The 26,340-nt window shown below is 49.4% G+C and overlaps 1 protein-coding gene across 2 annotated transcripts in view; it reads left to right on the top strand.

Moving 5' to 3' along the window:
• Positions 1-25,703, top strand: part of man2a2 (mannosidase, alpha, class 2A, member 2) — a 60,573-nt gene extending 34,870 nt beyond the window's left edge. Inside the window, exons 13-23 of one of the 2 annotated variants that reach the window (XM_085972421.1) lie at positions 627-792; positions 1,754-1,990; positions 3,482-3,604; positions 6,575-6,689; positions 12,125-12,258; positions 13,957-14,098; positions 15,095-15,228; positions 17,728-17,808; positions 19,784-19,978; positions 20,900-21,010; positions 22,643-25,703. In XM_085972421.1, coding sequence (XP_085828547.1) covers positions 627-792; positions 1,754-1,990; positions 3,482-3,604; positions 6,575-6,689; positions 12,125-12,258; positions 13,957-14,098; positions 15,095-15,228; positions 17,728-17,808; positions 19,784-19,978; positions 20,900-21,010; positions 22,643-22,792 — 1,588 coding nt within the window. In that variant the 3' untranslated portion in view covers positions 22,793-25,703. The remainder of the gene's footprint in view (positions 1-626; positions 793-1,753; positions 1,991-3,481; positions 3,605-6,574; positions 6,690-12,124; positions 12,259-13,956; positions 14,099-15,094; positions 15,229-17,727; positions 17,809-19,783; positions 19,979-20,899; positions 21,011-22,642) is intronic. The other variant, XM_085972423.1, reaches the window with a different exon arrangement.
• The last annotated feature ends 637 nt before the right edge of the window (positions 25,704-26,340 follow it).

Genomic DNA, 26,340 nt, shown 5'->3' with positions numbered 1-26,340 from the left:
GGGGTGCTGTGTGTCTCCCACGCTGCTGATAGTCACTGCATTGCATTACCCTCAACTGGCAGTACTGTACTTAATCAAGCATCTCCCACCATCCATTTAACACAACATTCTGTAGGTGAGTACCCAATTACTGTATACTGCACATTTCTTGATTTTTTTATTTTTCTTTGTTAAAAATAGCCTCGGTAGATAACCCTCTCCATCATCCGGAAATTTTGATAAACCGGCAACACGTCGGTGCCGGATAAAAGAGTTTCCTGTAATTAGTGTCTGCTGGGTGTATTTAGACAATGAATTCACAGAGCAGGTTGGAGTCTCTCTACTGTTGTACAAGTGGCACTGCCCATGCTGACCAGTGTGGTAAAACTGATATTAATATTGTAGGTGACTGTAGTCAGACTGCCTGTAAGGGATGATGGAGCTGCTGTCTGTGCTGAGGATGAGCTACGGTCTTGAGCTACACATTACAACAGTGACTACGCTTCAAAAGTACTTCATTGGCTGTAAAGCGCTTTGGGACGTCCTGAGGTCGTGAAAGGCGCTGTAGAAATGCAAGTTCTTTCTTGCATGGGTGTTTATTTGTTCCAGTAGGTCTTTAACCTGTTCCTTGTATGTTGTTTTCCCAGGTATGTGGTCATATTTAACCCTGTTGAGCAAGAGCGTCTCTGTGTGATTTCTGTTCTCGCTACCTCGCCCCGGGTCAGGGTTACATTAATCGATGGAAGCAATCTGCCCATGCAGATCAGTGCGGTATGGAAATCGCCGACGGATATGGTAACCGACAAATACCAGGTACTGAAGAGAGCGTCGGGCTGCGTGAATCTAAATCCAATTCTGTGTTGACGCAAGAATTTCAGTAAAGTATAATAGTCGGCAACGTTCCCGGGACCAGGCACAGCCCGGGACCGTCTTATGCAATGTTAACGTTGGGCCGCAAAAGAACATTGCGGGAAACATTGATGGTCAGTGTGTGAAATGTTCATACTGTGTCCACTTGGACTGTTTAAAAACAGAGGTACAGCTGTTGATTCTTCCCTTCCAAACTTGGGTTCAAGAGAGTATTTTGTGTTGTGTGACACTAGGGCAAAGGACTATTGGTTACAGTGTCACCTTGGCCACTCTGAGTCAAAGTTGTGAGTTCCAACCTCTCTCCAGATTGGAGCGTATAATTTAGGCTGGCGCTGGAGGACTGCAACATTATATTATCAAGGAGACGTTCAACTGAGGCCCACTCTGCCTGTTCAGATGAATGTTAACGATCCTGTGGCGTATTTGCAGAAGAGCAGGGAGTTCTCCGGGAGGCCTGGCCAATATTCATCCTTCAACCAACGGCACTATAAACCGATTAACTGGGCATTTAGCTCTGGTGTTTGTGGAACCTTGCAGTGTGTAAATTGCCAACATAATTATGCATCAGAAGCAGTTACTTGGCTGTGGAATGCTTTGGGATGTACTGAGGACATGATGCATAATACAAATGCAAGCTCTTTCTCGCTAAGCCTGTTAGCGGTGGTGATAGTTCCGAAGCTAACGTTAGTCTATGTCTTAAGTATGTTCCTTCACTTCTCTTCACACTCCCCGCACATAACCTATTGGTACCAATGCACTAAATAATCTAGTGACACCACTGGTTATTTACACTGGAGTGGAAGGATAATTCAGACAATGATGGTGAATGAACCCCTTTATTCAGTAAAACACAATTTTTTTAATACAATCTCTACTATAACATCCTTTCTCTCTTTCACCACAGATCTCCTTTGTCGCTCGACTCTCTGCCCTAGGACTTGCTGTGTTCCAGCTATCCGAACTGTTTAACTACCGTGCGCCAGTGAAATCCAACGTGGCCATCTATCTGCGCAACAGAGACGTGACCGTGAGCAAGAAGGAGCCATTCAGTGTGAAGATCCTGGAGTCTTCGACTGACGATTTCTTCATCGAAAATCAGCACATGCAAGTGTGGTTTAATGGAGTGACAGGACTGATGGAGGTAGAAATGAAGAACATCACTGTGGCAGAAGTTACTGAGGATTAGTCCACCCAGTTATGCGCAAGTCAGTGGTGTTCCCCAGGGGTCGGTTCTAGGACCACTGCTTTTCTTCATATATATTAATGACTTGGATGAGGGTGTACAGAGCACAATTTCAAAATCTGCAGATGACACAAAACTTGGAAGTATAATGAACAGTGAGGAGGAGAGTGATAGAGTTCAAGAGGACATAGACAGGCTGGTGGAATGGGTGGACACCTGGCAGATGAAATTTAACGCAGAAAAATGCAAAATGATGCATTTTGTTAGCAAGAATGAGGAGAGGAAATATAAACTAAAGAGTACAATCCTAAAGGGGGTGTATGAGCAGAGAAACCTAGAGATATATGTGCACAAAGTAGCAGGGCAGGTTGAGAAAGCAGTTAAAAAGGCTTACGGGATCCTGGGTTTCATAAATAGAGGTATAGAGTACAAAAGCGTGGAAATTATGATGAGCCTTTATAAAACACTGGTTCGGCCTCAACTGGAGTATTGTGTCCAATTCTGGGCACCGCACTTTAGGAAGGATGTGAAGGCCTTAGAGAGGGTGCAGAAAAGATTTACGAGAATGATTCCAGGGATGAGGAACTTCAGTTACATGGATAGACTGGAGAAGCTGAGGTTGTTCTCCATGGAGCAGAGAAGATTGAGAGGAGATTTGATGGAGGTGTTCTAAATCATGAGGGGTCTAGACAGAGTAGATAGAAAGAAACTGCTCCCATTGGCAATGGGGTTGAGAACCAGAGGACATAGATTTAAGATGATTGGCAAAAGAACCAAAGGCGACGTAAGAAAAAACCTTTTTATGCAGCGAGTGGTTAGGATCTGGAATGCACTGCCTGAAAGGACGGTGGAGGCAGACTCAATCGTGGCTTTCAAAAGGGAATTGGATAAGTATCTGAAAGGAAAAAATTTGCAGGGCTACAGGGAAAGGGCGGGGGAGTGGGACTGGCTGAAGTGCTCTTGCAGAGAGCCGGCACGGGCTCGACAGGCCAAATGGCCTCCTTCCGTGCTGTAACCATTCTATGATTCTAAGTCCCCCTTGTATACAGACATATTTGTAGAGAGTAACTGAACTGTCCTTAAGTTTGAGCCATTTTACCTGGGTTAAGAAACTCTAGTAACCTGTGCTGCATGCTTTATTGTTTCCTGCATCCCAAAGTTATGGGGGTTGTGCACAGAACAGCTTGTGTAACAAAGTATGGCGCACAAAATAGAAAATAACAGGTTTACACAGTTGCAAGTTGCAGACAGGTCTGGGGTTGGGAGTTGGATTGTGCCTTTGTATAATTTGTAATTTGTTTAAAACTCTGTGCATGTTTTCAGTAACGATGAATCCTGGTATATTTTATTCCCTCTGTTTCTGATGTAGGTCGGGTGGAAAGTAATCACATTGGTTGTGCCGGTTTGTTTGCCTGCTTATTTTGCTCAGTTGTGCTGTTTACTTTTCAGAACGTCAAGCGGAAAGATGACCAGCAGGAGCAAAAGGTGCGGATGGAGTTCGTGTGGTACGGGACACGCCCGTTTAAGGATAAGAGTGGGGCGTACCTCTTCCTACCCGACGGTGAAGCCAAAGTAAGGAGCTATAAAACAGCAGCTTTCAAACCCTCCTGGGAGGTGGGGGCGCTGGCACACTCCTGGGGATCCCTTGGACATGTTGGCACACTCCTGGGGATCCCTTGCACATGTTGGCACACTCCTGGGGATCCCTTGCACATGTTGACACACTCCTGGGGATCCCTTGCACATGTTGGCACACTCCTGGGGATCCCTTGGACATGTTGGCACACTCCTGGGGCTCCCTTGCACATGTTGGCACACTCCTGGGGATCCCTTGGACATGTTGACACACTCCTGGGGATCCCTTGGACATGTTGACACACTCCTGGGGATCCCCTGGACATGTTGGCACACTCCTGGGGATCCCTTGGACATGTTGGCACACTCCTGGGGATCCCTTGGACATGTTGGCACACTCCTGGGGATCCCTTGCACATGTTGACACACTCCTGGGAATCCCTTGGACATGTTGACACACTCCTGGGAATCCCTTGGACATGTTGACACACTCCTGGGGATCCCTTGCACATGTTGGCACACTCCTGGGGATCCCTTGGACATGTTGACACACTCCTGGGGATCCCTTGGACATGTTGACACACTCCTGGGGATCCCTTGCACATGTTGGCACACTCCTGGGGATCCCTTGGACATGTTGACACACTCCTGGGGATCCCTTGCACATGTTGACACACTCCTGGGGATCCCATGCACATGTTGGCACACTCCTGGGGATCCCTTGGACATGTTGGCACACTCCTGGGGATCCCTTGGACATGTTGGCACACTCCTGGGGATCCCATGCACATGCTGGCACACTCCTGGGGATCCCTTGGACATGTTGGCACACTCCTGGGGATCCCTTGGACATGCTGGCACACTCCTGGGGATCCCATGCACATGTTGACACACTCCTGGGGATCCCTTGCACATGTTGACACACTCCTGGGGATCCCTTGGACATGTTGGCACACTCCTGGGGATCCCTTGCACATGTTGACACACTCCTGGGGATCCCATGCACATGTTGACACACTCCTGGGGATCCCTTGCACATGTTGACACACTCCTGGGGATCCCTTGCACATGCTGGCACACTCCTGGGGATCCCTTGCACATGTTGACACACTCCTGGGGATCCCTTGCACATGTTGACACACTCCTGGGGATCCCTTGCACATGTTGGCACACTCCTGGGGATCCCTTGCACATGTTGACACACTCCTGGGGATCCCTTGCACATGTTGACACACTCCTGGGGATCCCTTGCACATGTTGGCACACTCCTGGGGATCCCTTGCACATGTTGACACACTCCTGGGGATCCCTTGCGCATGCTGGCACACTCCTGGGGATCCCTTGCGCATGTTGGCACACTCCTGGGGATCCCTTGCACATGCTGGCACACTCCTGGGGATCCCTTGGACATGTTGACACACTCCTGGGGATCCCTTGGACATGTTGACACACTCCTGGGGATCCCTTGGACATGCTGGCACACTCCTGGGGATCCCTTGGACATGTTGGCACACTCCTGGGGATCCCTTGGACATGTTGACACACTCCTGGGGATCCCTTGGACATGTTGACACACTCCTGGGGATCCCTTGGACATGTTGACACACTCCTGGGGATCCCTTGGACATGTTGACACACTCCTGGGGATCCCCTATCCTAACGCCTAAGAAACACTGTCCATACCCCAACCAGAATGCTGCCCTCATTGCAGGGAAAAAAATTTTTTATTTAGTATAAAAGTGCTAGTAAGTGAACGGTTACAGAAATGTTATGCCCAGTGGACAGAAAGCCGGTGCCTTAATTGGACCCCCTGGGCTCGCCTTGTGAATCCCTAGGAGCCTAGTCCTATTCTGACTGACTGGCCCTGAATATGAGAGCTCTTGGCAAAATAAACTGCATCCATCTAGGCCTTTGCTTCCTTTTTGTGGAATCTCCTCTCGAGGATGTTCCTCGGGATTCCATTTTGCAAACAATTCCATGTGCACGAAGGCAGCGAATTGAGAGAGAGAACACTTGCTGTCTCGGGTAAAAACACGGGACTGGTAGCTCTCTGAGTTGGATTTGTGTTTTTACCCAGTTCACAGGTTACTTTTATATCGATTGTTGCAGTTGGGAACGTGAGGTTCTAGAGTTGTGGAAAATTTAAAATCCTGTTGCTTTCTTAATATCTTTTCAAAACTTAGAAAACTGAAGTATAAAGTGTGTGTGTGTGTGTTAATGCATCACTGGTGGTTTAGTAATTAATAAGCAGTAAGTTTATTGGTCTCTGAAGATCTCTGAGGCCCCCCCCCCCACCTCCTAGAAGAGTTTTAAAGCTCCTTACCTTGGCTTCACCGTCGGGTAGGAAGAGTATAAACCACAAAGGTTCTCCCCCGCCCCACCGCGTGTGCTCTTTCTCCCCCGCCCCACCGCGTGTGCTCTTTCTCCCCCGCCCCACCGCGTGTGCTCTTTCTCCCCCGCCCCACCGCGTGTGCTCTTTCTCCCCCGCCCCACCGCGTGTGCTCTTTCTCCCCCGCCCCACCGCGTGTGCTCTTTCTCCCCCGCCCCACCGCGTGTGCTCTTTCTCCCCCGCCCCACCGCGTGTGCTCTGAGCTCGCTGACCTCAGCAGCGGCCTGGGTTAGGCTGCCCAATGGAAAGTGCGCACATATGAGCTCAGCTGTCTTGCCCCTCACAGTTGAATAGTCTCTGACACTTGCTGTCAAGACTCGTGCGAGATCAATGGGTAAGCTACTGGAACTGTGCCCCAACAAGACTACCCTTTTGTGGCGAGAAGGAATTCGGGGAGGGGACGGATGTTTCTCCTTTGTGTGTTGGGGGTGGGGCTCATCTCTACTCGACAATACATTATAGAGAAGGAGATTAAGACCAGGGGTAATGCAAAATGTTACGCTCTATATTGTAGCGTGGTTCATGTCTGGTCTAACCTGTTCCACTAAGTGGCTGCACCTGTTTGTGTCTGGTTTCAGGCCTATGTCTCCAAACAAGCTGCGATCACTCGCATTACCGAAGGCCCGTTGTTCTCTGAGGTTGTTAGCTTCTATCAGCACTTCCACCAGATAGTTCGCCTCTACAATCTGCCAGGTAACAGCTGCTTTCCTTGCCTTTAGCACCTTTCCCTGGGGTGACCTTGCAGGAGGAGCAGTAAGCGCTGAGCAGGAGATGACTGACTGCACCATCCGTGAGACTTGTGAAGGAGGAGAGGGGCGCGGAACTGAGGCAAGGAGCTTTTTAGGAAGGGAATTTCCAAGTGCAGGGCTGCCGTGGCTGGATTGTGCACTGAGAGAGCGGTGGGGGGGGCGGGGGAGAGACGCGCAGTAAGCTGGAGACGGAGCAGCGGTGGCTGCGTGCAGAGATCTATTGCGGACAGTGGAAAGATTTGAGGATTTAAAGCCGACGCGTTCGAGGACAGCAGAGGTTAGCGAGGGTGGGCTACGAACATAACCGAGCGCCGTACAGCTGGAGCTGTGCAGCATTCGTCAGACAATCGGTAGCAGGCTCACGCCACCTTTCTCCATTCGGTGTGTGGCTATGTTCCGAGTGTCTTACTGAGTTCTGCACTTTTGATAATTAAAGCACTATTAGAGTTGCAGTTTGGAAACCTACGAAACAACATTGGCTACACTTCAAAAGTAATTCAAGGGGTGTGAAGCGCTTGGGGACGCACGTGGTGCTGAAGGAATGCAAATTGTTCTTTCTCGCCAGCATGGCTTTTAGTCTAGTTTGGATCAAAAGGCAGAACTCCAGCTGGAACAGCACGGATCAGTGCTGCACCATGCACCGGATTCCCCAGTGAACGGTAATGAGGTGGTGGCGCAAGCTGGAATGTGGAGAGTGAGACTGTTGCACCGAGCATAGTCAGTCTGGTTATTGTGCACCGGCTCGAGGTTTCATACTTGTAAATTTAAGTGTCGGCCGTGGCTCAGTGGGCAGCACTCTCTCTCTCCTCTGAGTCAGAAGGCCGTGGGTTTAAGCCCCACTCCAGAGACTTGAACACAAAATCCAAGCTGACACTCCCAGTGCAGTACTGAGGGAGCGCTGCACTGTCGGAGGTGCCGTCTTTCGGATGAGACATTAAACCGAAGGCCCCGTCCGCCCCCTCGGGTGGACGTAAAAGATCCCACGGGCACTATTTTGAAGATGAGCAGGGGAGTTCTCCCCGGTGTCCTGGGGCCAATATTTATCCCTCAACCAACATCACTAAATCAGATTATCTGATCATTATCACATTGCTGTTTGTGGGAGCTTGCTGTGTGCAATTTGGCTGCCGTGTTTCCTACATTACAAGAGTGATCTATAGCCAAAAGTACTTCAAAAAGTACTTAATTGGCCGTGAAGCGCTTTGGGACGTCCTGAGGATGTGCGAGGCACTATAGAAATGCAAGTCTTTTTTTCTATTTTGAAGGGATAAATCGAAAAATACTTAAACATTTGAAAAGAAGGATGATCACAGGCCCTGGGTGCAGGCCCTGGGTGCTGGCCCTACTCATTGGACTGCACTGCCCTTGCCAGTCGCCAGCATTACTAACTCCTGGGGTCGATGAAAGGGCCGCTGGGCAGTTTCAGGAAACACTCTGGGGAAATTCCTCCGAGACCCTAAGACCCATGCGAGCTCCAGGACTATCAATGACGCATCACTGATGTACTTGGCTAAACAATTTTCCTCCTCCAATCCCCCCCACCTAATGTCTCGGTATCCTTAAGAGTGTAGAACCGTGCAACAGTGGACAAGTCCATTTCCATCCACTGGGTAAGTTTCAAAGGTTGCAGACTTAATGCTTCACTCGTGGTTAGTGCCAATGTCTCCCCTAAGCTGCACGGCCTCCTTGTGGCCTGCCTTACCCAGTGCGCAGCCCATACAAATTTTTGCACATGCTCGGTATCGACAATGTAAAAGCCGGTGAGCGGCCTTCACGGAACCTCTCGGACCACTGCTTGGGCTCACCTTAACAGGAACTCTGGTTAGTGCATCATGCAACATCCAACCACCAAGTTAAGAGTCACATAATAACAGAAAACGCTGGAAAATCTCAGCAGGCCAGGCAACATCCGTGGAGAGAGAAACAGAGTCAATGTTTCGGGTCGAAACCCTTCTACAGAACTGAGAAAAAAAGGCAGGAAACAGATTAAAAGGCAGTTTGGGGGCCGGGAAATGGGGGAGGGGATGAAAGAAGAGACATTAAGAGATATTCAAGGCGAGACGAGATGGTAATAGGACAGGTAAAGAGACAAAGGATGGCTCTAGATGAAGTGTGAAATGCGCTGGCAGAGTGAGAGACAGCTGCCATGTGGGAGAGAGAAAAAGGAAAAGGCACAAACCAAAAGTGTGGATAAAAAATATATAGAAATATAATAGGGGCCGAGATTATGATCTGAAATTGTTGAACTTGATATTGAGTCCGGAAGGTTGTAGAGTGCCTAATCGGAAGATGAGGTGCTGTTCCTCGAGTTTACGCTGAGCTTCTGTGGAACAATGCAAGAGGCCAAGGACGGTGAGGTCGGAGTGGGAATGGAGCGGTGAATTGAAATGACAGGCGACCGGAAGCTCGGGGTTACTCTTAAGGACTGAACGGAGATGTTCCGCAAAGCGGTCACCCAATCTGCGTTTGGTCTCCCCAATGTAGAGGAGACCGCATCGTGAGCAGCGAATACAGTATACTAGATTGCAAGAAGTACAAGTAAATCGCTGTTTCACCTGGAAGGGGTGTTTGGGGCCCTGGACAGTGGGAAGTGGGGAGGTAAAAGGGCAGGTGTTGCATCTCCTGCGCTTGCACAGGAAGGTGCCGGGGGAAGGGGTGCTGGGGGCGATAGAGGAGTGGACTAGGGTGTCGCGGAGGGAGTGGTCCCTACGGAATGCTGAAAGGGGAGGTGAGGGGAAGATGCATTTGGTGGGATCACGTTGGAGGTGGCGGAAATGGCAGAGGATGATCCGTTGAATATGGAGGCTGGTGGGGTGAAAGGTGAAGACAAGGGGAACCCTATCGTGGTTCCGGGAGGGAGGGGCAGGGGTGAGGACAGAAGTGCGGGAGATAGAACGGACACGGTCGAGGGCCGTGTCAACCACGGTAGAGGGGAATCCTCGGTTGAGGAAAAAAGAAGACATGTCGGAAGCACTGGTGTGGAAGGTGGCATCGTCGGAGCAGATGCGGCAGAGACGGAGAAACTGGGAGAATGGAATAGAGTCCTTACAGGAGGCGGGTGGGAGGAAGTGTAGTCCAGGTAGCTGTGGAAGTCAGTGGGCTTGTAGTGAATGTTAGTCAATAACCTATCCCCAGAAATGGAGACGGAGAAGTCGAGGAAAGGAAGGGAAGAGTCAGAGATGGACCATGTGAAGGTGAGGGAAGGGTGGAAATTGGGGGCAAAGTGAATGAAATTGTCTAGTTAAGAGTCACGTGTTGGACTCAACATAGAGTTCAACGAGTTCAGACCATAACTTCTGCCCCTATTCTTTTTCCGTTCATTTTTTTTTTACACTTCATCTAGAGCCATCTTTTGTTTCTTAACTTGTCCCATTACCATCTCTTTTTGCCTCGCACCATGATCCCTTTTGTCTCTTAATCTCTCCTTCCTTCCATCCTATCACAGACCTTCCCTTTTGTTCTTTCCTCCCCTCCCCCCTCTCCCTGCCCCTACACTTGCTTAAAAACCTGTTCCATCTCCAGCTTTTTCCAGTTCTGACGAAGGGTCATCGACCTGAACCGTTGACTCTGTTTCTCTCTCCACAGATGCTGCCCTGACCTGCTGAGTATTTCCAGCATTTCCTGTTTTTATTTAAGTTAGAGTCACTGTTAGTTTGTAGGGAAGCACCACGGCCAATTTGCACACAGCCAGGTTCTAAGTAAAATAAATGGCCAGTTCATCTGTTTTGGCGGTGTTGGATGAGGGAGGAATGTTGGCCCGAACACCAGGAGAACTCCTTGCTCTTTCAATCGTGCTGTGGGATCTTCTACATCCAACAGATAGACTGGGCCTCGGTTTAACGTCTCACCCGAAAGGCGGCACCTCCTGCTGTGTAGCACTGAAGTGTCCGCCTAGATTATGTGCTTGCATCCTGGACTGGGCTGTGAATGTGGTCTGACTGTGCTGAGAGGGCTGTCATTGAGCCGCACTGCCACTTCTAATATAGATGAATATACGAAGATAAATCAAGAAGCCGTGGTTAGGCAATGTCAAGTTTGGTGTTCAAAGCCTGTAAGGTTGTCAGAGGAAGGGCAGACTGGGGAGGTGAGTAGTCCCACAGTTTTGGGAAAGAATGGGTTAGACTAGCAGGTGGAGCATCATCAGCATTGAGAGGATGCAGGAAGAGTGTGTAGGGCAGGGGATTTGGGAGGAAGAGGAGAGGCTAATCCAGCAGCTGAAGCATTTCTGTCCCAAAGCCTTGACAATGAACAGACGATAAACCCGCTTACATTGTAATCAGTATCCTGTCATTCTTATTGGCCAATATTACAGCATTTGTTTGATGAGATAATACCATGACAGGGCTGCTTGATCTTCCGTTAAATTGGTGCATATTTAAATCTGGCCCTTGCATGCTTCATAATAACTTAATGTATTTACCCTTTTCTTCCCCCCCCCCCTTAACGATTTTAACCCCTCATCTCCTGAAGGTGTGTGTCTGTATAATGTACCACCTTTGGGTGGGAGTGGCAATGCAGCATTTATTGCCCATCCTTAGTTACCCTGACAACTGAGTGGGTTGCTCGGTTACGTCAGAGAGCAATGTGCAGGGGTGACAAATCCGCTTCCCTGAAGAACGTTAATGAGCCAGTCGGGTTTTAAATGCAATCTGGCATCTTTCGTGGCCATTTCTCTGATGCCTGCCCACAAATGACCAGATTCCTTGGATTTTGTTTCACAACCCGGGTTTATTAGTCCAGTGCCATAACCCCTTGACACTAGCATACCCGTCACTGCTTAGCTTGATCTACCCTCGCTTTGACATCTATAAGCGCACCCCTCCTGTAAGGGGCACTGACTAGTGACGAGGTTTTAGTGCCAACGGTCCCACCGGGAGGTGAGAATTGCTAAGAGGTGAACATCACAGAGCACAGATGAGGACTGATGTATAAAACTAGCATATTACTTGGGTGCTGTCATGGCAGGCAGTATATTTTAATGAGGATCCACTTTCAGTGCGGTGCATGTGTGACAGGTGCACACTTTCAATCTACCCTAAAACAGGGCCAGTTTGATTTGTTGCTTTGTGTGTAATGTGGTTTTAATTCTTGCTGGCCACAGAATGAACTTAAGTGGAGAGCTGATTCAAGCGGTCTGTCTTAGACCAAGAAAATGGCATTGCTTGTTTGAAAGTGATCTCACTAGCTCTCCTTCCCCCTCCCTTGGAGGGTATATCATGTGTCCGCTCTGGTGCCGAGTCATCCAGACCAGCAGGTCCCTTGCTGAGTTAGCTGATGTTGGTGGGCATTCCAATAGAGCCGAAGAGAATGATTCCAGTGACTGGCTTCTAACGTGTTCTGACTCGGTGATAACCTGCCCGTGCGCTCTTGTACTGACAGGAGTTGAGGGGCTTTCGTTGGACGTTTCCATTGTTGTTGACATTCACGACCAGGTCAACAAGGAGCTGGCGATGCGTCTGACCACTGATATCGAAAGCGGAGACACGTTCTTCACCGATCTGAACGGGTTTCAGGTAACTCCGTCTACAGTTTTAAAAAAATTCGTTTTTATGGGATGTGGGCGTCGCTGGCAAGGCCAGCATTTATTGCCCATCCCTAATTGCCCTAGAGAAGGTGGTGGTGAGCCGCCGCCTTGAACCGCTGCAGTCCGTGTGGTGAAGGTGCTCCCACAGTGCTGTTAGGGAGAGAGTTCCAGGATTTTGACCCAGCGATGATGAAGGAACGGCCGATACATTTCTAAGTCAGGATGGTGTGTGACTGGGAGGGGAACTTGGAGGTGGTGGTGTTCCCATGCGTCTGCTGCCCTTGTCCTTCTAGGTGGTGGAGGTCGCAGGTTTGGGAGGTGCTGCCGAAGAAGCCTTGGCGAGTTGCTGCAGTGCATCTTGTAGATGGTACACACTGCAGCCACGGTGCGCCGGTGGTGGAGGGAGTGAATGTTTAAGGTGGTGGATGGGGTGCCAGTCAAGTGGGCTGCTTTGTCCTGGATGGTGTCGAGCTTCTTGAGTGTTGTTGGAGCTGCACTCATCCAGGCAAGTGGAGAGAATTCCATCACACTCCTGACTTGTGCCAAAGGATTGTAGGTTCCCTCCCCTGCCCTGAAAAGCTCAGTGTGGTGGGTGGGAGGGGACAAAAAGATAGTGTTTAAAAAATAAAAAAAATCTCCAGGCTTGAACTCGACTCTCGGCTAATACCCCAGTACCTTCAGAGGATGTGTTAAACTGAGGACCCGTCTGCCTGTTGTCATTCAGGTGGATGTTAGCAATCCTGTCAGACTATTTGAAGAAGAGCAGGGTGTTCCCGTGCTGCCCTGGCCAACATTCACCGATGATACCAAAAACAGATTAACCAGTCGCTCATCTTGTTGTTTGGGGCCATTGATGGTGCAGCGTGATTTCTGTGTTTACAAAACACTCGCTGCACTTGAATCGCAATTCATTGTGTGAATCAATAATAGTGCAGCACAGAAATAGTGAAGCACTTTAAGACATTTCTATGTGGTAAGGCACTATATAAATGCAAGTATATTCATTATTTTCTAATAGATCTCTGGTTGGGTGAAGACCAAGTATAGGATTTGGGTGAAGTGGTGTTGGAATGATTGGACCAGGGTCGGCAGATGTAATCAGCCCCTATTTTAAATTCATACATTTTTATTTTTCCTATATCCTCTGCCCACAATTATAATGGAAAGTGGTGATTGTGGACTTGTTGCCCTGTAATTACACCCTCCTGGCAGTGGTGGCACTGCAGTGCGTCCACTAGAGGGAGCGAGCAATTGCAGCGTGACGTTTACATAGGCAGTTCCCCATTATAAATGTGGAGGGAGTTATTTATAATGGAAAGGGCACACAGACGCAAGATTTTTAATATATGATAGATTATCTATACACGTTTAATATAACCATTGATTTCAGTCCTGCAGACACCCGCCTCCCCTCACACCAGGGAACCACTCTGATGATCGTAGCGACTGGGTCACTTTGGGAGGCACCTGAGCTTGTAAAAAAATCAAGTACAAAATAATGAAGTCGGTTTGTACGAGGCTAAGAATCTGTAAATAAATTAGTTGTGTTTCTCCCAGGTACAAAGCTTTTTCACTGTAATGCTGTATTTCAGGGTAACTGGGAAAAGTGCTGTATTTTTTTAATGAAAGTCTTTGCGCAGCAGCACGGATCAATCTTCATGTTTCTGTACCTTTTTGTTTTTCATAGATCCAACCTCGGAAATTTTTTCAGAAGCTGCCACTTCAGGCCAACTTCTACCCCATGCCAGCCATGGCCTACATTCAGGACGATCATACCCGCCTGACGCTGCACACTGCGCAATCTCTGGGCGTGTCGAGCTTACACAGTGGTAAGCAACCTGCCTGCATCCTCAGTGGGTTTTCCGGTGATGGTTTGCCGTCGGTGCCTCCTGCAGTAATTGTGCTCCCGAAACCATGGCAATTACCGAGAAGAATGCGCGCTCCGCCGCTACCCTCGGAGGGGGACCAGCGGCAACCTGAGGAGGGTCGCAGGACTCTGTCATTCTCCTCATTCCCTCTAATCGCGCTCTGTAATGGTCAGTGTTGGGGGAGATCGGTGATTACACAGTGAGATCCTACAGTACAGACAACCAGCGTTCCTGTTAAAGCCGCGCAGCGGGATGGAGGTCCCGCGCAGGCCCCTCACCGGCTTCTACATGGGAGAAACCACGCATCTACGAAGATTTGAAGGGGCTGTGCACTTGAAAAAATTAATTAATTACAGGGAACATAGCAGACAACTACACTTTTTTGGTTGCAGTATGTTTTGGACAAGGGGGGAGAGGCTAAACAAACTGGTACGTTTTGGGACGAGATGACCAGATATAGATCCCTCTGACTCAGCGCATTTAACCAGCGTGTACCTGCTCCGTACAGACCAGGGAGGCCGCAGATTCCATCCACGTTCTACGTTGAGTTGGCTGATCTCGGCCTGTAGTGGTGCCACTGGGTAAAGGACTGTTGTAAAATGTTCTGCCCCCTGGTTTTGCTATCCAGTGACCCTCTCCTGGGAGTGCATGTGCGAGTGGACATTGAGTGAGGACCGGATTGGTCTCGACACGGCTTCCCTCCATGCCTGCTGAGACCCACTGGCGAGGCTCGTGCATCAATAATAGCCACCGCGGGCGGAGAGTTAGTGCAGAGTGACCAGCACCGTTTGTGCTTAAAGCCCAGCGTCCTCCGGAGAGGAGTGCCAACGAGCCCCCCTGCCCTGAGGAAACAACATTTAACAGGAAGTAAAACACACAAACTTCACTATACACTGAGCTGTTTCATTCACCTCTGTTGCTAAACACCGAGCGGATTTCTTCCCTTTTCATTCCCAGGTCAATTGGAGGTTATTCTGGATCGCCGTCTCATGCAGGATGACAACCGTGGCTTGGGACAGGGGCTGAAGGACAATAAACTGACCTGCAACAGATTCCGCATCTTATTGGAGAGGAGGGCAACATCAAACAAAGTATTTAATCATTTTTTTAACCTACTTTATTCCGGCTTGTCTTTGTACATGATCTGTTGTCTCAGTGTTTGATGTCCTAGAAGAGGGGGTAGGCTTGTAAGTAAAATCGAAAGAAAGAGTAGCTTCTCTCTGGCAGTGCGGCTAATGGCACCATCCGATATGATGCTTGACCCTTGCAACCCAGAGATCTCGGGTTCGACCCCTGGTCTGTGCTGATCTCAGCCGGGGCCCTCAATGTCCCAGGGCTACGGAGAAGTGGGTGGGGGGTGGGGGAATCAGCCAGAGTCGTCCTCCTGTTGCTCAGTGACTCCCACTGGAAAGTGTGTATGACTGGTGAGGGCAGGACTGGGCTCGGCTGTGATGCTTGCTGTGGTCAAATAGCCTGCCAGCACTCACTGAGCGGAAGCACCAGAGGGCTGATGTAGCCTGCGGAACTGTACCCCAGCAAAATACGACACTTCCAGCAGAGGAGGTTGGTGAGAGGGAAGGAAAGAACTGGGCCGATTGTCTGGAATTCTCTCTATCTCGCTCTCTCTTCCCCACCCCCTCCCTCCTCTTTTCCTACAACTAACCTCTAATTTAGAGAATAAGTGGCAAGTGTCTGCGTGTGTGAGGCAAAGGCTGAACATGACTTCCCTTGCACATCATGCTACACAAAGAAAGACTCTCATTTCTATCGCGCCTTTCATCACCTCGGCATGTCCCAAAGTGCAGGACAGCCAATGAAGTGCTCTTGAAGCACAGTCACTGTTATAATGCAGGAAAGTGCACGTGTACTTCAGTCGGGGGTGTGTGTGTGTGTAAGTGTGTCTGTGTCTGAGTGTGTGTGTCTGAGTGTGTGTGTGTCTGAGTGTGTGTGTGTCTGAGTGTGTGTGTGTCTGAGTGTGTGTGTGTGTGTCTGAGTGTGTGTGTGTGTGTCTGAGTGTGTGTGTGTGTGTGTCTCTGAGTGTGTGTGTGTGTGTCTGAGTGTGTGTGTGTGTGTCTGAGTGTGTGTGTGTGTGTCTGAGTGTGTGTGTGTGTGTGTGTGTGTGTGTGTCTGAGTGAGTGTGTGTGTGTGTGTCTGAGTGTGTGTGTGTGTGTCTGAGTGTGTGTGTGTGTGTGTCTGAGTGTGTGTGTGTGTGTCTGAGTGTGTGTGTGTGTGTGTCTGTCTGAGTGTGTGTGTCTGAGTGTGTGTGTCTGAGTGTGTGTGTCTGAGTGTGTGTGTCTGAGTGTGTCTGTGTGTGTGTGTGTGTGTCTGAGTGTGTGTGTGTCAGATGGAACCGTCTATAAGATGAAGCGTAGCTTTTGTCCATTGCTTTCTCGTGACCAGTCACACTGTTGGGGAGTGGACGTGCGTCTTTTGCCCCGTTAGTGAGACCGAGATGAAGGGCCCTCGCACGTAGTGCAGGGTAGTCAATGTTGAATGGAGAAGTTGAGTGAAATACAGAGGGATGGTTCGGTGATGCCAAGACTAAGGGAGGTGAGGAGTTCCACAGTTTTGGGGATACTGGAACGAAGAGTTGGAGACTACAAATAGGACGATTGTGGAGGGAGTCGTGTTTTGTGGGAACTGCCTGTGCTCCAAACCTTCCCAGGTGGCAGGTCTGGGATTGGGAACCTGGGGATCACAGGCACAAATTCCAACCACTCCACAGTGTGAAACATCTGGGTTTCTGTGGGCCAATGTAGCGAAGGATCAGAGTGTGTGTGTGTGTGGGTCAGAGTGTGTGTGTGTGGGTCAGAGTGTGTGTGTGTGGGTCAGAGTGTGTGTGTGTGGGTCAGAGTGTGTGTGTGTGTGGGTCAGAGTGTGTGTGTGTGGGTCAGAGTGTGTGTGTGTGGCTCAGAGTGTGTGTGTGTGGCTCAGAGTGTGTGTGTGTGGGTCAGAGTGTGTGTGTGTGGGTCAGAGTGTGTGTGTGTGGGTCAGAGTGTGTGTGTGTGGGTCAGAGTGTGTGTGTGTGGGGGTCAGAGTGTGTGTGTGGGTCAGAGTGTGTGTGTGTCTGGGTCAGAGTGTGTGTGTGTGGGTCAGAGTGTGTGTGTGTGTGTGTCAGAGTGTGTGTGTGTGTGTGTCAGAGTGTGTGTGTGTGGGTCAGAGTGTGTGTGTGTGTGTGGGTCAGTGTGTGTGTGTCAGTGAGTGAGTGTGTGGGTTAGTGAGTGTGTGTGTGGGTTAGTGAGTGTGTGTGTGTGGGTCAGTGTGTGGGTCAGTGTGTGGGTTAGTGAGTGTGTGGGTGTGTGTCTGTGTGTGTGTGTGTGTGTGTCTGTGTGTGTGTGTCTGTGTGTGTGTGTCTGTGTGTGTGTGTCTGTGTGTGTGTCTGTGTCAGTGAGTGTGTGTGTGTGTGTCAGTGAGTGTGTGTGTGTGGGTCAGTGAGTGTGGGTCAGTGGGTGAGTGTGAGTGTGTGTGTGTGCGCGCGCACATTGTGCGATGAATTGTGTCTCTATGGGGTGTTGAAAGGCTGTACTTGCCCAATTGCTGTTCTGCATTCCTTCATGTTCACCATTTTCTTCATTCCCATTGCTCTTCAGCACATTGGCTTTCTGTCAAGGCTGCACTCCATGTTACAGGCACTCGCAGCCTCCATCTTTTCCCGGACCAGCACCCACGAGGTAACCTTTTAGAGAGGGGGCAGGGTCAAAGTGTAGTCTGTAAATTAACTTTGACCTCCTCCTGTGCTGTGAGTCATAGCTGCAGTACGCGACGTAGCCAGTAGCTGTCTCTGTCTGTCTGTCTGTCTGTGCAAGTGTTGTAATCTGTCTTATTTCAGTCGGCAACTAGCAGTCCACCTTTCTGTCCCTGGGCTAGGGAGGGAGGTTTGCAGTCCCTGATTGCTGTCCAGTAACTCCTGCTGCAAAGTGGGTGTTTGATAAATCTGGTAAGGACAGGAGTGGGCTGGCTGTGATCTGGATGAGATAATCAATTGACACTGTCGCTGTGGGTTCACACCTTCTGAATGTCCAGGTACCAGAGGGCTGCTGCTGCCCCGGAACGATACCCCGAGTAGCAGCCAGCCAGGAGGGAGAAAAGTGGCAAAAAAATAAACCCGTCCCGGTGCAATCTTTGTAACTCCCAAGCTGTGTGCCAGTGTTGCCCCAGTACAGCTGCTTACTGGCCCTCTGCAGAACTGCTGCCCCGTGTGTCTCTGAGCCTCAAGTTGTGGCCCACCAGCTCCGAGCTGGGATCCGGGCAGGCAAACTACGAAAAGACGAAGAGTTTGCTCAAAGAGTTGTTTTCAGGTAGGTCTGTGATGGTGCAAAGCCAATGCTCGGGTTGTGGCCCTGAGCAGCGTTAGTGAGTATATATATCTGCGCTCTGTGTAAAGAAATGCAGGAGTCAGTCTCGGTCTCCGACCAGTCCTGTACCGTGGCAAAGTGCCCAAATCAGCTCCTATTAGATGCTGAGCAGTTTTCTAAAAGTATACAATAATGATCATCGGTCAGAACCCACGCCACATTATTGCACTTCTGTCTTGCACGTGTCCTGCCTACAGGAGAGTTCCAGACAAGTAAAGCCTCCATTCTCCGTGGTTCAAACTCGCTGGTTCTCTCCTCTTGTTTCTTGTTTGTTCAAAAGCTGATACAGTAGCTCCCCCCGATGGTTCAGTGGGTAACTGCAGCGACCAGCGCAGCACTGAGACACGCAGACCACAATGGTCCCGAGTTCGACCCTCTGCTGCATTAGCCGATATCAGTCAGTGTGGTGCTTGGGCCACTGAAGTCTGTCCTCCTGAGCTATTGAAGGGAAACTCCGCCAAGGCTCCTGCTCCTGAGCCCTGTCCAGTGAGTACTATGTGTGGCTGTTGAATGAAGGCAGGATCAGGCTTGGCTATGATGGCCATATCTAATAGCCTGTCGGCACTCGCTGTGAAGACTTGGAGTCCAAACTACGCCCCGTGAGCCATGTGTGGCCCATCAGTCCTGGCAATCCAGCGATTCCGTCCTATCTCTTATTTCTCACTCGCTGGTTTTGCCCTGTTTGAATGTTGTTTTAGGGTAGGTCTGTGATGGTGCAAAGCCAATGCTCGGGTTGTGGCCTTGAGCAACATCAGTGAGTAAAATACATCTGCGCTCTGTGTAAAGAAATGCAGAAGTCCGTCTCCGTCTCCGACCAGTGCTGTGCCATGGCGCAGTGCCCACGGATGACAAATCTGTCATCGGGAGGTTTGGAAATGGCTGTTCTTGGTGCCGTTCCCTCATTGATAAACCCGAAGCCAGAGCCCTCTCTTGGTATCAGCAGCTTGTATATCTGGGAAATGATGGGGACAGGGATTTAAACTTCATACGCGGTCTCCCGGAGCGCTATGCTTTGTACACGGGTGTCCCTGGGAAACGAAAGCTTGGAGGTTCCAGGCTTGGACTCGTGCTTGATAGCCATGTAGATTAGTGAACCCATGGGACCGTTAACCCAACACATTGGGGTTCCCGGGAGACGAGGGTGGATTTTGGGGAGCAGTGGGTTCGGAAGCGTTAAACTGCTCGGGTTCACCACCTCTTCAGCAGCCCCCTTTGCCTAACTGGATTAACTGTGTGATTCCCCCGGCAGACTGACTGCCTCACCCCAGCTTTTTAACTTCCGTTCCTGCAGGTCCAGGACAGCAGGCCAGTGAGCTTTCCCTCTCTGCTCAGTCACATCACATCGATGCACGTGAACCACGAGGTCCTGGCGATGCCGGTTACGCCACGGCTGCAGAATGCTACGCCCATCCGATCCTGGCGGCCGCTTTCGACTCTCATACCGTGCGACTTCCACATCCTGAATATGAGAACTCTGCAGTCTGAGGTGAGAGGATACGGTGGGAAATCGGTGCCAATCCGTGCTGCCGGTGGGCTAACTTCACTTTTACACCACGGCACAAAGTACTGGCACGCTGCTTGTCCCGCCCAAGCCACCCTGCCCATTAGGGCATCAGTTTGCAGAGTTATCTAGAGCCGGGTGGGAAGAATCCCAGCCAATGTTCCCTCTAATTTTTTTTAGGCCCGCGCTGCCCCTTTATCGGGCTGCGCAGTGCATTCATTATTACGCGCATGTGTAATTTTTCTATTTAAAAGCCGGGTCACCGGCTGCGTGGGGCCTGCCGAGCGCTTAAAGGGAACGTTAATCCCAGCCCCCGCTGACAGGTCCAGCCCTCCAGGTCCCAGGCTGGCCACAGTGCCCCGCAGTCCCGTGTGACACAGGTGGTGCGTTACAGAGTCTGCCACGGAGGGACCACTTGGCTCTTGAAGCCTCCTTTGCCCTCTTGAAGCCGCCTCAAACCCAAAGCAGCTCAGCAAACCTTCCTCACTCCTGCGGAAGTGTTGATTGTCGGGTGAGTTTGAGCCTGATTCCAAAGACGAAGGGGTACCAGGAGCTCCTCAGGTGTGTGAGCAACACTGCTCACTGCAAAATGTGCACATTGCCACCATCCTCCACCCACCACGTGCAGACACGCCCTGACCCATCAGCTGGTTCTGCGAGTTGGAGGTGTGGAGCTTTAGCGGCATCTCTTTGCCCTTCTACAGTCCGGTCATGTTAAGCACCAAACCCTGGAGATACTGGGTGTGCGTCCTCATGCCTGGCTCCAGGTAACTCCTTTCAGCAGTGCTAGTTTCCTGCAGCAACGGAGCTAAAACAATGTCATTGTCGGTGAACAGATCTCGAGCTGCTCTGTATTGAACTACAACTCAGTTGCTGAATGATTCACTCTCTCACCTTATGCTGCAGGTGGTTTCAGCCCCCGGGTTAGAGACGGTGCTAATTCTTCATCGGAAAGGGTTTGACTGTGGGCTGGAGGCCAAGAACCTGGGCTTCAACTGCACTACCACCCAGGGCAAGGTATGAAACACAGGAGGATCCGACACTGCAACCACAGTCAGTCTGACACTGGGCTTAAAATAATTAAAACACATCTTTAGCTGGTGTTTGTTGTTATATTGCATGGGTTTGTCGAGGTGAATAAGGCTGTTGTCCAAATAGGAGAATTGACGTGTGGGATCTATTTAACCCTTAAGGTGCCCAGAGCCTGGGATACTATGGGCCAGAACTTCGGGTCCCCACGGGTGAGTACGCGCTGGGTACTCACCCGTAGGCCCAACGAAAGTGCCGGTTTTGTGCATACACTGCGCATGCGCGGGAAACCGGAACTTCCGTTCCCTTAAAGGAAGGGGTTCACAGGTCGAACGCGTGCGCCGGAGAGGCAGCGCGTACGCCTGGAACTTCCGTTTTTTTTGCAGGTTTCTCCGGGAGGGTAAGTCTCCAGGAGCTACGCTTGTAAAAAGCAGTCGCAAGGCCTGCTTTTAACAAGGTAAGTGGTGAATTAAGTTAAATTAAAACATTTTTTCCACAGGTTGTTTATTTTTAAATATTTTAAAGAAAGGTAAGTTTATTTTTAGCCCCGTTAGAAACTGTAATTAATTTTTTCAAAAATTTTAATTATTGTTTAAAATAGTTATTTTATGTAATTTATAGTTATTTTAAACATGTGATTTAAAAAAAATGTATTTGAAGTTTTAGTTATGTTTTGGGGTTGAATTGTAGCTCTTCCTGTCAAACTTATGAATGAAGCATTCCCTGCTACGATTGGCTCTCCATGGCCCACGTGATCCCAGGGGACGCTTCGCACTAACTGCGCCCCTGGGATACGCAAGCACTGCGCGCCGGCAGCTGGAGGAGGCCCAGGATCGGAATCCCATGCGGGCCCACAGCTCAACTGCCGGCGTGCTAGGTAAGTGCAGGTCGGGGGCTTACACCCGCGGGAAGCCCCCGACCCGAATTTCTGGACCATGTTTACTGTGAACGCAGAAATCTTAAAGAAACAGTGTTCCACGATGGCCTGTTTGTGCAAGGACGATCGACTCCATTTGAAGAACGAACGTTGTGTGACCTTTTTGTACTTGGTTCACATTATGAAAGACGAGGGTTCTCCCAGCGACTCGCTTAGAAACTGCACGGCCTCTGGTGGATCTGCCTTGTCCAGGCCAGGAGATTCCCAGGTTTGATCCCCCCCCCCCCCCCGCCCCAAGTCTGGTAAGGGTGCTGCAGTTGGCCTCCAGCACTGATTGGGGGGGGGAAACGAGAAAGAGAGATCAGCCAGGGGTTCCTGCTCCTGAGTGTTGGTCCGTGACCCCTGCCTGAAAATGCACGTGTGTGGATTTCTGCTAGTCTATGACATCCCACATGGCCAAATAGTGTCCAGACACTCGTGTCTAGACTTGTACATGAAGTCTGGCCACTTAGCTGAAGGGTGAGTGACGGCCTGTAGAAATGTACAAGAACTGGTACCATCAGGAGAGAGAGGGAGAATTTTAAAAATATAAATATCCTGCAATGCAACGTACCAAAACTCACCAACATGTTTGTTAGGTTCATGTAACTCGGGGAATATTCTGTCTGGATGCTTGAATTGAAGGTAAAGCAAGAAGGAAAAGTTGATTGCAACCTAACTTGGGACTTCTCTTTCTGTTCCAGTTGTCAATGAGGGGCCTGTTTCAGGGTCTGGATGTCGGGAGTGTGCAGCCTATGTCTCTGTCCCTCCTCTATTCCACCGAGCCCTTCAACAGCAGCCTCGTCTCCCTGAGACCAATGGAGATTTCCACGTTCCGCATCCGGCTGGTTTGATTGAGTTCCCGACGCCGCTTCCTCGCTTGGAGCTAGAAGTTGTGAGATTGCAGCCGATTAACAATAGGAACTGTGGCTCATCGACCCAATAACCCCGGGGGGGGTGGGGGAGGGGGTGGTGGGGCAGACACGGTCAGTGCTGAGAAACGTGGAACTGAAGGACAAATCTAGAGTCCGAGTTTGTAATTCGTGGATTTCAAATTGCAAAAGCACAGCAATCCCACCCCAGCCAACGCACTTTTTTTTAAAAAAAAAACCTCTAGGTACAGTTTGTGCATATACCACTACAATGTATGTGAATTTATCACTTTTATAAGCAGCCCTGATTTCGTTGTCCGTAAAAGCAAGGAACAGACTCCTCGTGATCTGAAGGGCGGTGAGTTTGCACGTGACGCGGAGGCGCAAAAACCGAGCGTCCCGAGAACGGAGGAGACGAGTGTGAGTGTAACACGAGTGTGCACAGGCATTGAAGCCGCCTGCGCATTCACAATCGCTCAGTGCCCAAGTCTGCAAACCAAGACGAGAGCGGGCAAAAGAAAACAGTGTTCTGATCTGACTGATGTGTAGTAGTGCACTCCTGAAAATAGCAGAGGGACCGGTAGCTGATTTCTCAATGAGGAATCCTAACACTGGAAGGTGGGGCGGGTAGTCTTTGGAAAGTACTCTTTCTGTTGCAGATGGATTAACCAGCGGCGGAACCTAAACTCCATGTAAACCAGGGCCCGTTACTTTCTGGTGCGTTTATTATGTAAATAACTGGGAGCCGACGCAGTGGGCAGATGGCCTTTAGTTACCAGATTGTTTCAGGACTTGGTTCCCCAAAACAGTGACCGAACCTGTAACAATACTAGAACACCCTGGCTTCATTCACACACACACACCTCTTGGGGTATTTGTCCCTAGCTTCATTCACACACATACACCTCTTGGGGTATTTGTCCCTGGCTTCATTCACACACATACACCTCTTGGGGTATTTGTCCCTGGCTTCATTCACACACACACACCTCTTGGGGTATTTGTCCCTAGCTTCATTCACACACACACACCTCTTGGGGTATTTGTCCCTGGCTTCATTCACACACACACACCTCTTGGGGTATTTGTCCCTAGCTTCATTCACACACACACACCTCTTGGGGTATTTGTCCCTAGCTTCATTCACACACATACACCTCTTGGGGTATTTGTCCCTGGCTTCATTCACACACACACACCTCTTGGGGTATTTGTCCCTAGCTTCATTCACACACACACACCTCTTGGGGTATTTGTCCCTGGCTTCATTCACACACACACACCTCTTGGGGTATTTGTCCCTGGCTTCATTCACACACACACACCTCTTGGGGTATTTGTCCCTAGCTTCATTCACACACACACACCTCTTGGGGTATTTGTCCCTGGCTTCATTCACACACACACACCTCTTGGGGTATTTGTCCCTAGCTTCATTCACACACACACACCTCTTGGGGTATTTGTCCCTAGCTTCATTCACACACACACACACCTCTTGGGGTATTTGTGCAATAATCTGTAGTTTTGCTGCAAATTCAGAACAACGTGCTGGGAGGAGTCGGGTTTCCCCCGACTCGTCGTGAACCCTAGTTCGAAATGGGGATGTCACAATATTTACACCGCAGCGCAAGACCCGTAGTGTTCCCTCCCGATAGGGGATAAAAACAAGAAAATGCTGTAAATACAGAGCAGGTCTGAACGGGAAAGTACAGATCAGTGTTCTGGGAGGTTTATGGCACCTCTGGCAAAGCTCTCCATCTGAAACATTCTTGTCCTTTCGGATGCTGAAGGACCCGCTGTATATTTTCAGCATGTTTATGTGCGATTTTCAACATTCACATCTCCTTTGATGTGATCAGATTCACCTGCCGTGTGCTGTACACTAACTTTGAAATTGACTGGGACAAATTTCTGGCATTTCTGAAAGTTTACTTTTTTTTAAATGAACTTGCTGCTTTTGCCGATAATCACTTGGTTATTTTAAAAAGGAAGTTTAACAGTGGAGTCTTTGGTTGGCCAGTTATTGTAACATTAGGAATTCCTGGTATAAAACGAGGAAAATCCCATGTGAGTTTTGGAAAAATCCTGGAATAATTATTCCTGAAATTGCAGTTGCTGTTAACCGCGTAATTTAAACAACACTTTTAAAATTCATGATGTTCTGAGTAAAATATCAAAAAGCATCAAAGCGAAGCTAATTATTGAAATGAATTTAATCCACAGTGCGGCATCTTTCGTGAATCGAGAGCCTTTCAATGTACTGATGATCGCAGCCAGCCTTACCGCTGAGATTTCAGTGAAGTGTAACAGTGGGTGCGTGACATCTTCATGTGCCCACTTGAACTGTGGAAACACACCCTGCGTGACAGTTAGAGACTCTGTCCTTCCAAACAGGGCGGTGTTTGGCGAAAGCATTTTGAGCTGTATTACACTGGGGGGGAGGGGAGGAGAACAGGGCTGTGGCGGGTGCAGCGTGAGGGCATCAATTGAGAGTAGCGTGCAAGTGTGTTGACTTGTGTGTTACCATCATGGTACATACCATATTTACAAGCAATCGCAGTCGATTTGCTACAATTGTCAGCCGTTCCTGTTGTGACATCCTGAGTTATGGGGGTTATTTTATAGAAATCTAGGACTGTATTTAACTATCTTCCTTGGTACAGGTTCCCTCCATATGCCTCCTCATATCCATCAGGTTCAACTGTTCTCTGTGTCTGTGAAAGGCCCTCCGATCCTGATGGGATCAGACTGGTGTGTCTCCTGCTACCTACAGTTGTTGCCTGAATTTGGAGAATGATCAATTTTCAGATATCAGAAGGTCAATTCTGGCGAGAGAGCTGCTGTAAAGTTTAAACGCAGCGAGTCATCAATAAAACATTACAGAAACTCACCCCTCGTGAATTGTATGCTTCCTTTCTGTGTGCACATAGCCTGGAGACACTGCAAGCAGGAGCTGGAGTTTTAAAAAAAAGCCAAATACTGCGGATGCTGGAAATCTGAAATAAAAACAGAAAATGCTGGAAATACTCAGCAGGTCAGGCAGCATCTGTGGAGAGAGAAACCGAGTCAGGTTCTGACAAAAGATCAGCGACCTGAATCGCTAACTCTTTCTCTCTTCACAGATGCTGCCTGACCTGTTGAGTATTTTCAGCATTTTTTGTTCTAGCTAGCGTAACCTGCAGTTCATTCACAGAGGGGTTCCTACTCACTATCCAGGGACCACCACCTGGTGGAATGTGCATCCAGCTGTATGTTGGATGAGGACAGGATTGAGTTTAACTGTAATATATTCCTCCAACATTCAAATAACCCCAACGTTAACAGTCTGAGATCATCGGTGAATGGGCACACAGGCGGGGGGAGATTTGGAAAGAGTGTGAACCTTGTTTAGTAACATTGCATTTATCGGTGAGTATTCAGCTGACATAAACTGATTCTTCCTGCAGACTGATTTATCCATTTTAGTCGTTGCTCAGATAATAGCAATCATCCACTTTTAACATGTTCTCAGTAACCAATACGCAGTG

Source organism: Somniosus microcephalus, chromosome 32 (genome assembly GCF_052327205.1).
Source record: "Somniosus microcephalus isolate GS21.2 chromosome 32, FLI_Smic_1.0, whole genome shotgun sequence".
In the NCBI taxonomy this organism is placed as follows: Eukaryota; Metazoa; Chordata; class Chondrichthyes; order Squaliformes; family Somniosidae; genus Somniosus; species Somniosus microcephalus.
This window is presented reverse-complemented; position numbering and strand designations above follow the sequence as displayed.